This window comes from Limulus polyphemus, unplaced genomic scaffold, assembly GCF_000517525.1.
Source record: "Limulus polyphemus unplaced genomic scaffold, Limulus_polyphemus-2.1.2 Scaffold78, whole genome shotgun sequence".
Classification (NCBI taxonomy): domain Eukaryota; kingdom Metazoa; phylum Arthropoda; class Merostomata; order Xiphosura; family Limulidae; genus Limulus; species Limulus polyphemus.
Genome location: NW_013665688.1, coordinates 763,396 through 774,933, shown reverse-complemented (window position 1 = coordinate 774,933; position 11,538 = coordinate 763,396). Strand labels below are relative to the sequence as shown.

Here is an 11,538-nt window from a genome sequence, read left to right as displayed (position 1 = left end):
CGAACAATAGATAAACCAAATATTCCTTTTGTCTCCAACAAAACTACTCTTGAAATATATTTACAATGTGCCGTTCAGTCTACATCCTGGTTATAAACAAATAGTTTAGTCCACGAAGTTATTACAGAATGTTTTTTTTTTTTTTATTATTATGCTACTCAGGTGTATTATATGCACTACAACGTCAGGTTAAAGGTTGGTAAAACAGATGATTTATGATGTGATAGAAAGTTCTCTTTAATCTAGAGACACATCTAGCTATATTAGAACTTTTAGGTTTGTTTTATTTTAGATAGTCAACCAGTAGGTGTACGATTTCATCTGTGGAGGTGAGACCGAGGCTGGTTGGCCACAGGAGCAGGTTGACACAATGCCGATAACTTTTATATGCTGAAATTGATAGCCGTGATATCATGATTACTAGCACATCCAAACACGCTATTGTAGTTTCATCGTGATCGGAATTTTCTGTCATGTGCTGGAATAGATATTTTCAAAAACGTAAGTAAATATTTTCTATTGCAAAGATTTTATGTTATATTAAACACTCTGTTAAGAGAATTTAAGTTATATGGTATTTGAATGTGCATTTTATTTGGCTATATAATGATACATAATTTTGTATGATAACTATTACTGGGATGACACACAAAAGTCATTTTTAGCAAAATGTCGGTTTGGGGCAAGTTGACACATTTCGCTTGGGGCAGATTGACATGCGTGCCAACCAGCCCCACATTAAGGAATTTACATATATATTTTGTCTTAAAACAAAAATAGATATAATACAAAAATATTTAAATACATTTTGATAATTTTAATTGATGTCCAAATGTTAAACTTAAATAAAAACTAATGAAATTTAAGTAAATTTTTTGCAGATTCCTCATTGTAATATTTTGCCTAAACTTTGAATTTTAAACTGTGTTTGTAGATATTATTGTGAGAAACAGTTAAAGTGTCTTTTTTATTTGATTTTGTTAAATGTGCAATAAATATATTGATATAAATAAAGTATCATCCGTGTCAACTTATCCCATAGCATGTAGCAAGCTCGGGGTAGGTTGATACACACTGCGCACTCTTCTATTTTATTAATTTCTGATAACAATGGCAAAGAGGTAAGTGATTTGGTTTTACTATATAATAGAGGAAGGTGTCTAGTTTATGTTGGTATCGAAGTTTCTTACCTTGAAGTTCACAGATGACTTTTATTTAAAAACTTTAAAAAAGTTCTTCAACCAGCCCTGGTGTTCCCTACCGCTGAAGCCCACAAACATGTTAAATACAAAAATCTTTCATTCACAGTAACTTAACTGCGTATCTCAATAGATAATTTACTACTACTGATACACATCGTTCATTCACGAATAGCATTATTCGCCCTATTTTCACTACACTTCTACTGTACGATTAGTTATGCAAAATAAAAGGGTTTGTTAATGTTTTTTTTTTTTACGAATCTGAATGTCTGCAACTAAAGGTAGCACTGCTGACATTCATAACAAAAGTGTATCATATTCGTGCTATGTTCTGAACTTTCCCAGTGTATCATATTCGTGCTATGTTCTGAACTTTCCCGTCTATGCTGCATCTTAAGGCCAGCCTTTTAGATTCTGTTCTGTGTATGCATTGTTTCTCATTGAAGTGTGAAATTTAATAACACAAATGAAAACTCTGTTTGTCACTAACGGAATCTTATATCACCCAAATCGATAATAACTGTATAGGCAGATGGTGATTGAAAGAAACATAAGAAATCAATAAAACGAAGCATAAGGTTCTAGAAATATTTTGTGTGTGTATTTTTTTATACTCGGCTATATCCATATTTCACACGATTTAGTAAAGTTTTACTTGTTATTTATTTATCGACAACTCTTGGGCTACTCTTTAGTAACGAAAAGCTAGATTGACCGTCACATTCTAACGTCCCCACTACTGAAAGGGTGACATATTCGGTGACGGTATTTGAACACACGACCTGCAGATTGCCAGTCCAACGCCCTAACCACCAGACCATTCCAGGCCTTTCAAAATGATATAATCTCCTTAGATACTTGTGTTGAACTTGTAGTTTAGATTCTTGGGTTCGTCATCGTCATGTTCATAAACATATTTACATTCAGAAGCTGGACATCCATATAATAGATTTAGTTGTATGTTTCTAAATTGTTTGTATAGCGACTAACACTTCAGCTTCTTAGGTTTGGTATAAGATTACCTAAAACGTGTCCCGTGTTGCTTCCTTTCTGTGGTAAATTACTGAAGGATAAAGGGTTGGGAAACAACCACTAACCATGCAGTATCCGTTTCAAACTTTCCACTCCAGTTTTGTGCATAGATCGCTCGGAGTATTCTCAGAAACTATTTCCTGTATTACATAGCATTCCAATGAGCCTAATAAGCCTGTTGGCTACGTATCTCGAAAGTATCCAAGAAAAACGGATGTTTTACTGTTTCTCCATCCTATGACTAAACGTCCAGCTACGTGTAACCTTGGTTATATACTGGAAGCGAAAATTGTCTTCCCTTAAATGAAAACAATTGTTTTTGTTTTTTTAGACACTGGTAAGATAGTACATAATTTAGCTTTTTTTATGAGGTAATCGAATTGTTTGAATACTTTAAGAGTTGCGTTGCCGTCTCCTTAAAAAATACAATTCAACAGATAACATTTTATTATGATACAATAAAACAAAAAGTAGTTAAATTCTATTACCTAAGAATTCAAATTTATACAACTCTACAAATAAGAACGGTTTTTTTATTTGTAACTAATTTATGCAGGTGTTGAATACTCAGAAGCAAATATTTCGTGGTAACTCAGTTTGGCAGATTTAAGGATTCTGTTTAGGTTTTTTTTTTTACTTGTTTACCATATATCGGTAGGTAACTCTTCAACTTTATGCTGAACTTTACTGAACGTGATCTTAAATTGTTAATTAACACCAGTAAAACAGCTTCGTGATCTTGACATTTTCTTTTTATTAGATATTCCTGACATAAGTGTTTTAGTGGTATAACTGTAACGCAGAATACAAACGGCAACCAGCGACAATGATTTTGTTTTACATTGAACTCTAAAATATGTACATTTCTTAAACATGCGCTGATAAATTTGTTTACTTATTTCCAGAAGACGATTTTTACGTTAAAAAAATATTCAAACAGAAATCAGCAACTCAATTGCTATGATTACGTTAGGCCCGGCATGGCTAGGTGGTTAGGGCACTCGACTCGCAATCTGTGGGTCGCGGGTTCGAATCCCCGTCCCACTAAACATGCTCGCTCTTTCAGCCGTGGGGGCGTTATAAAGTGACGGTCAATAGTGATTCGTTGGTAAAAAGAGTTGGCGGTGGGTGGTGATGACCAGCTACCTTCTTACACTGCTAAATTAGGGACGGCTAGCGCGAAATTCAGAACAAACAAACAGACTGATTACGTTAATTGCTCACACGTTTTATTTTGGCGAATATCAGTAGGTACTTTAAAGCAAAATTATCGCTTGTTATCAGTATCATTATAATATATAAAATGTAATAAATTCTATATTCAAAACTATATATTGTTTATCCATTGCCTAATTGTTACTTATTATTTTAAGTAATAAACTGCAGTAACACCACTAAAACTTCTGTTTGCAGAAGTATAAGATGTTTAACGTTGATAACTAATATGGCTGTTCTCCCCACATCAAGTCTACGAGTGAGTCTTAAAAGATTTCAGAGATTTTTTATTGTGACGCTTTAATCAGTGTTACCTTGTTTCATTCTGCAAGAAACTTTAGTGGAATAGTTAGATCCAAAGTTATTTAAGTTAGTTTGTTAAATCTTCACTCTCGTATTTAAATAATGATAACTTATCTATTGCAATTAGTTTAATTAAATGGTACTTGAAGGCTAGATTTTCAAATTAGAGATTGTGTCTTATTTGGATTACGGTTATCTTGTGATGGGCAAAGCTGGTGAAAAGGCAAATGACTGATTGACTTTCCAGATGTTGTTTTGCACGTCATGTAACTCAGTATTATTAGATTTCACATCTAATACTGAGTTGGTCCAAATTTACCCGCAGTAACTGCCTGTTGTAGCATAGACTTTACATTCGCAAAGGAATATGGTCTACAATTGGTTCACAGATGTCACTAACTGTGACATGTATCCTAAATATGTTCAGTCGAATTGAGAGCCAGTGATTGTGTTTTTCTAGCCGATTTCAAGCAATCTTGTATTATCGTTTTGAAAAAGTCCTATTTACTCAAGGTAGATATTTAGCATTGTGGAATGGATATTTATCCGCAACATAGTGCGGGTACATGCGGATGTATTCGCTCTTTTGAATTTATCTATGGGCCCAACTCCTGCCACAAGAGTCTTCCTCACACCGTTACACTAGCTTCAGCAGCGTTGGTTTGTTTCGTTGTTGGATTTCGCGCTAAGCTGCGGTTGGGTTATCTGGACTTGTCGTCCCTAATTTTGAGGTGATAGACTAGGAGGAAGGCATCTAGCTATTCAACATTAACCTCACACACTGCCAACCATTGTCTATTTTTTTCGGAACTAATAGTGGGATTTGACGTCACTTTTATAACGCAACCACTGCTATAGGATACCGATTGCTATATTTTTATTTCTTGTTTGGCGTTAATAGGACCTGATCCACGGAGTTTCAGCTCCATACTCAACCACGCTATTCATTGAGTCGCGATTGGCTCTTTAACGTCGAAACAATATAAGACTGGTCAAGTGTCCCCTGTGTCCAAACAATATAAGACGGGTCAAGTGTCCGACGTGATTTTGTCTATATTTTTACAGTTGGTGGTGGAAAAGATGAAACACGATTCGCCAGACAAAAGCGTAGGCTTCCTGTCATTCACTGTTCACAGTCTGCGGAGTGTGCTACAATTGTGTGTGGAAGGTGATAAGTCCTAATAAAGTGGCCTGTCAGTGTTCTGTTTGCTATGTACTTTCATCACTTTTTATTGAGATTATGGTGAAATACACAGAACAAACTGAGTCACCTGATCTACTATAACTTGATATTATAATTCTCAAACAAAAAAATTATATTAAAATGTAGAACAGTCCATCAGTTCTATAATGCATTATTCCAAGTTATATATTCACCATCTGTGTGGTTTAAAAATATATATTAGTAATTTTTTATATTCCGTAGTAATACCCTTGAAGACATGGGACGTCAGAATGGAATATTGTACTTACAATTGAAAATCTTATTCTGCTTTTGTTATTTATATCTAGTTTTAATGAACATGTACCAGAATAGGTCTTTCGTAACTGCTTAGTTTTAGTACATACTTGCGTATTAAATAAATCTCTTAATAAGAAACAATATTCTGATCATGGAGAGTAATCAAAATGAATTAATGTAAAAATGGGAATATTTTGCGTGTATATACAACCAACATGTTTGCAGCTGTTGGGAATCAGATTCCTCAGGAAGTGTCTATGTTTATTTCTGATGATTCGTTTGTAGTCTTGAAAATATTATTGTTGTTTTAAAGCTAAATACTTGATAGTGAGAGGACGTACGAGAAAAACAATGAACTGTTTCAGAATGCTGCAAGTTAATATCCCATTGGGTAGCTTTGTGTTTAATTACAAACAAACAAATAATATCTTCATATATGTCAGGATCATTAAAAGCTGTTAAAGCAAAAGTGTTTACAACTAAAAAAAACAAAAAAAACAGAAAGATGAAATATTGTTCACGTAGCACTTATGAGCAGGATTATTACTTATTATTATCTTCAGAATAATCTGTGGTAAATTCGCCATACAAGAACAAGTTCAGAGCCTGCTTTAAGTAATGGTTTGAAAACATAGAGTTAGCCTTTAAAACAGGGGTGATCCAGATCCCAAGCGATATGTATCCTAGTTGATGGGAATATTACGGTAAAAGATATTGACTGAGAAAGAAAAATTGTACAGTGAACTTATAGAGTTTGTTTTTTAAAGAATTATGAATTTTTAAGTGTTTTCGTTATAAGTCCACATTGAATTGAGAATCATAAAATATGGCGTTCCTAATCGAAGTGGATTTAAGTTCGCGTCACTTTAAGATTTAAGTTCGCGTCTCTTTAAGATTTAAGTAAAAGAAAAAAAACTATTTATAGTATTTTATTTTTTATTCAATTCATATACATGCAATAATGCTTTTAAATCGCTTGCTGTCTGTTGCAGGAGAGAGACTGTAGATGTTATCTGGCTGTTGACACTTGCTATACTTTCTTCAGGTGGGATGATGTAGAAGTACATCATTATTTATATAATCAGACAAGTATGTCACGTGGTGCGTCTAGACGGCAACTTCATGAAACCAGCTCTTGCTTTTTTAACTACACACTAAAGTAAGCACTTTATTACACAAAACTGGTGTTTAATGACCCGGATGATGAACTGCAACCGTAACATAAAATGAATATCAGTATAAATGTATAATTGCAACTTGAGAGAAGAGTACAAGAACCTGTAAATGGTATTTTTATTATGTTACTTCTGTTTAATTAGTCGTAATGCATGTTCGTAAAATTAAAATAGTAATTTTAGATCTCGGACATATTAAGTATATTGAATCAAACTACATGAATTTAATTGGGTCAACGCTGTTACTATTACTTAATAGTAAAACAGTGTGAAGCAAATACCTATCTTTAGTCCCTCACCCCGTTCAAAAAGTTGTACCTAATCATATTACATTAATTTAATCAGTTTATGCAAACAACTATAATAAATTATTAATACTAAACTAACTAGGTTATGCTGTTGTTATAGTGTCGACCAGCGATTAACAGTCTTTGTTTGCATCCTTTTTTCTTCTTATGTTAAAGATGCTAATTTTTCTTACTTACTTTGGATACTGATAAAAACAAAAAATATTAATAAAATAAGTAATAGATAATTAAATAACACACATACATACAGATAAAGCAACTAACAGGCTGACATCAACAGGTGGAAAGAAACAGCTGCTTCATGTGATCTAGTTATAACTCTAAGTTAATGGCCACGTGGCGATAATGGGAGGAATATTGACTCCAATGGAAAGTACTTCTCGCTCCAATCTTGGCAACCACAGGGCAGTAAGTCTCATCTCTGAGTTGTCTTAGCTGTTGACAGAACCATCAGCAGTAATATGACATTATTAACTCGCCTAACTTGTATTGCATAATGAAAAACGTACTTTCAAGGCACACAGAAGAGGGGCAAGAGGAAAGTCAATAATGTAAGTAAAAGGGAGAAGGTAGATAAGAAATGTCTTTGGATAATATCTTCGAATGCACTTAGTCACAAAATTAGAAGGGAGACCACTGGAAAACTGTTGCATGAGAACAATGTCGTAATGGTCAAGAAGAAGCTACAAGAGAAACCATCATATGGCAGACACATTAGAGTATTTCTTGAACCATCAAGAGTGGGGGGTCTTCTCATCCTTTTAGATGCCAACATTGAATGCTGCCAAACACTCATTTTTAGAACCAGAGTGGGAGCAAAGACTCTGTCAGTTAACATCCTGTTCAACGTGTATATTCGAGTAACATTGTGACAGAGGAAAAGAAATGGTCTTGTTTATTGAATTCTCTCATGAATATGGACACAACAGTCATCATAACAAGTGACTATAATACCCAAAGCCCTATCTGGCTGGACACTAACTAAAATGTGAATGGAAGATCGTTGGAAGAAGCACTTTAACACATTAACTGCATTCTAGCCGATAACGATACTTCGAGAAGAATGGCAGAAGACTCTGATCCAACAATAGACCTTATCTTTGTTATACCAATTGCATTCATGAGTTGAAATAAAGATTTTGCTTTTAATCAGTAATAACAACAAGTCCATATTCGGGCATATAGTCAGGAAAGAGTCGTTTCAAAAACCCGCTCGGGCTACAGACTTTCAGTACAGAACAGGGTCCAAACTCTTCATGAATAAATGCAGGAGGGCAATGATTCAAAAAATAAAAGTGGTAGTTACAATAAACCCACATAGAAGACAAAAGAAGTGAATCAAGTCTGGAAAGAGAAGATGGAGGCCAGTGAAGCATACACTGAGGCCAAAATGTGTAATAAAGGAGAAACAGACCAAGAAAAGGAGACCAGATTTTAATAAAGCTACCTCAGAATTCCAGCAAAAATCAAATTAGATTAAGTAAACGGCATGAAACAATTTCTGTCAGCAATATGACCCAATAAACTTCAAGGTCCAAATAATGAATGTTTTAGAATTGATGAAGAAGACGATAACGCTTTCTTAGTGAGGTATACGAGTAAGTTACAAAAAAAACATAGCAAGAAAATACAGAAGAACCTCAGAGACTGTTCAAACGCAGTGTTGCCCAACCCTTTAAAGACCATCACACACTGAACGGATATAGACTATTAGCAATTCATGGAAAAGGTAGTAGAAGTAAAAGGACCTATGTTAAACCTGGGGGAGATAGATTGTCTGCCTACCAGGGTGGAAGGTGGAAGACCAAAATATATACACAACCTCAAATGTCGAGGCAGTCACACAGAAAATCTAGCAGATATCACGAAACTGGTATCTGAACATGTCAAAAGTTGAGTGGATGTTGGTATTTTTGTACTAAAGGCTCTAGGAACCTCGGACATTCTCATACAATGGATATTGGCCATGTTGGACACCAGGTGCTGTCAGTTGTAAATTGGTAAATGGAAATATGAAATTTTTGAAATCACCCCTGGCTTCCACCTTAGGCCTCAATGGATCTTGTTCTCTTCACTGTATACACAACGGATCTGATCAGTGCATTGAAAGGCCTCGGAATAACACCATATCCATATGTTTACGATAAAACAATTGTAAACATATCACGTGCGCTAATAGGAGTGGCAGTGGGTTTTGCAGAAGCCAGCAAAAGCCTCTACCAGTGAATTATAAATAACAAAATGTTCATCCAATACGATAAAGCCTGCTGAATGCTGGCTATCAGATCTTACACAAACATTGCTTTCTTCATGCTGATATATACAGAAAGATTAGTTCTACGTAACAACTCTGTCACCTTTCTGGGTGTTGTAATGAATCGTGGAATTATAATTTCTGCACATACTGATCATCAGGAAAAGTGAGAGGAATCTGCGAAAAGTCTTACCCTTCTCAAATATGCTGCACCCAAACCAACGCCTTGTGACACCCTACACTTTTGTTTAAACAGCATTGGCCTGACATGGCTTAGCAGTTAGAGCGCTCGACTCGCAGTTTGCGGGTCGCGGTTTCGAATCCCATCCTGAACATGCTTGTCCTATTCAGCTATGAATGCGTTAGAATGTGACAGTGATCCTACTTTTCGTTGTTAAAGAGTAGTCCGAGAGTTGGCAGTGTGTGTGGTGTTGACTAGCTGCCCTCCATCTAGTTTATTAATTCAAAATTAGGGACGGCTAGCGCAGGTAGCATCTTTGCATAAAATTCAACAAACAAACAAATGATTGTAACCAGAGTAATCACAATGAAATATCACTCACTATATTCATAACTTGAACGAGGGCAGACTAAGAGCAGTGGGTCCAGGCAGATGACATTAAGTTAACCACAATGAAGATTAGCAGCAGGATGTGGAGGGAAAGATCGTGACTTGTCGATGCTGTTAACTAGCTGTCTTCCCTCTGGGCTATCCATTCAAAATTAGGATCGTCCATGCGTAGACGGCTCTTGTGTAGCTTTTTGCGAAATTTCCACACACAAAAAAAATTCTGTAGTTGAGCATTTAGCTAATTATCTTGTTTTAACAAAAGAATTACAATAAAAAAGTGGTAGGGTCTCCCAAGTCCACGTTTAGGTGCTAACTAATGGAACCAAGGTTCCATATTATATGTGTGTATACATGTGAAGGTAAAGTTTATCCCTACTGCGCAATAGGACAATATTTGCGTGTCGACAATATTTGGTTCTACAATCTATATATAAATATTAGACTGTTTTTCTTCTGTCTTTTGCCACCCAGTGAATCCATGGTAAGTATGCAGGCTTATGACGCTAAAATTGTATAGCTTTGTGCTTACCAACAAGCAGAGAAACAAAAGGTTTAGAAAAAATTACCTTTACACTACGGATATATATATAAAATATTTTTTTGAAAATTTTAACCAACGTTTCGTCTTTGCGGCTTCCTCAGGGTTAATATACACAACCATGAGGAAACTGCAAAGGTGAAACGTTGGTTAAAATTTTTAAAAATTATATATATATATATATATATATATCTGGAGTGCAAAGGTCTTTTTTTACTAGAGGAACTCAAATTGACCTCCAGAGATTATATTTAAATGAATAAACAACTGGGCGAGCGGTTCAAGTTTAGCAGCTATCCCAATTTTACTGTCTTAATGCCTAGAATGAGATTGTTTGCTTGTTTAGTTTCGCGCAAAGCTACTCGAGTGGTATCTGCGCTAGCCATCCCTAATTTAGAAGTGATGGACAAGATTTACTAGAAGGTAAACTGGCTACCAAGACTTCGGCTACTTTTTCCAACGAAAAGTGGGATTAATCGTCAGATTATAACTACCTCACAACTGAAAGGGCGAGTATGATCGGTGACGAGAATCAAACGCTCGACCCGCAGATTGCGAGTTGAGCACCCTGACTACCATTCGAGCCTGAGTAGATAAATTGCAAAATAAGTGAAGACGACGCTAAACAAAAGTGACGTTTAATATCGCGTGTAGCAAGGGTATCTTTGCATGATGAATATTTCGTGTTCTACGATGAAAAATAGTAAAGAGGGGATGCTTATGTCTCCTTTTATACCATTACTTCCCAATTCCGGCATTGTCGGGTACATTTTGCTAGTTGGTTTATACGTATGACAACAAAATTTAATCCTGGTTTAGGATTACGTTTATAGGCTTCATTACAGCCTTTGATCCTTGTTCCATTATACATTTTTACATATGATGACAAAATTTGGTACTGGTGTTAAAGATGTCCATGTGAAGGTGAGGATAAGCCTTTGTTTTACGATAGGCTTACAAATGCAAAGACGAAACTTTCAGAACAACATTATTACGAGTTCTTTCTTACAATAAACTGGTTATATGTGGATTAAATTTGGGTAAGGAAACCCGAATTTAATTCAGAGTTCGAAAGGGAGATGGAACTGTCGAAAGAATGTTGCAATAGCGATGGTAATAATTCCGTAAAGTGGTTTCTGAAGGGGTTTAATGTTGTAGCGGACAGAATAATAAAAAACTTTACAACTGGACAAACCAAAATTAGGCAGTAGTAACAGCTGTCAAGTATTTATTTCTTAAGTTTACTGCAAAAAATTAAAGCATTTACTGGTAATTAAAAAACAATTCTGATGGAATTGTAACATTATATTTAAATTAGGTTTGCTAATGGAGAAATTTGAAGTGATTCGGGGTAACTTGATTATGTTGATTTCAATCATGCTATCAGATTTTGTTCATCACTTCTAGATTTTGAGTTATTGTAATATCAATATTTTATTAGCACTATGTGAAATACCATGCAATCAACTCAGTTCAAT

At 35.2% G+C, this 11,538-nt stretch overlaps 1 protein-coding gene across 10 annotated transcripts in view; it reads right to left on the bottom strand.

Annotated features, from left to right (window-relative positions):
- The window catches only part of LOC111087846, a 229,712-nt gene that overhangs the window by 111,418 nt on the left and 106,756 nt on the right, over positions 1-11,538 (bottom strand). For 9 of the 10 annotated variants that reach the window (XR_002612471.1, XR_002612473.1, XR_002612474.1 and 6 more), the window contains exon 3: positions 302-478. The exons of the other annotated variant lie outside the window; for it this stretch is intronic. Coding sequence is in view for 2 of the 9 variants with exons in the window: in XM_022395993.1 (XP_022251701.1) it covers positions 302-478 (177 nt within the window). In the remaining 7 variants the exon portion in view is untranslated. The remainder of the gene's footprint in view (positions 1-301; positions 479-11,538) is intronic. 10 annotated transcript variants of the gene reach the window in all.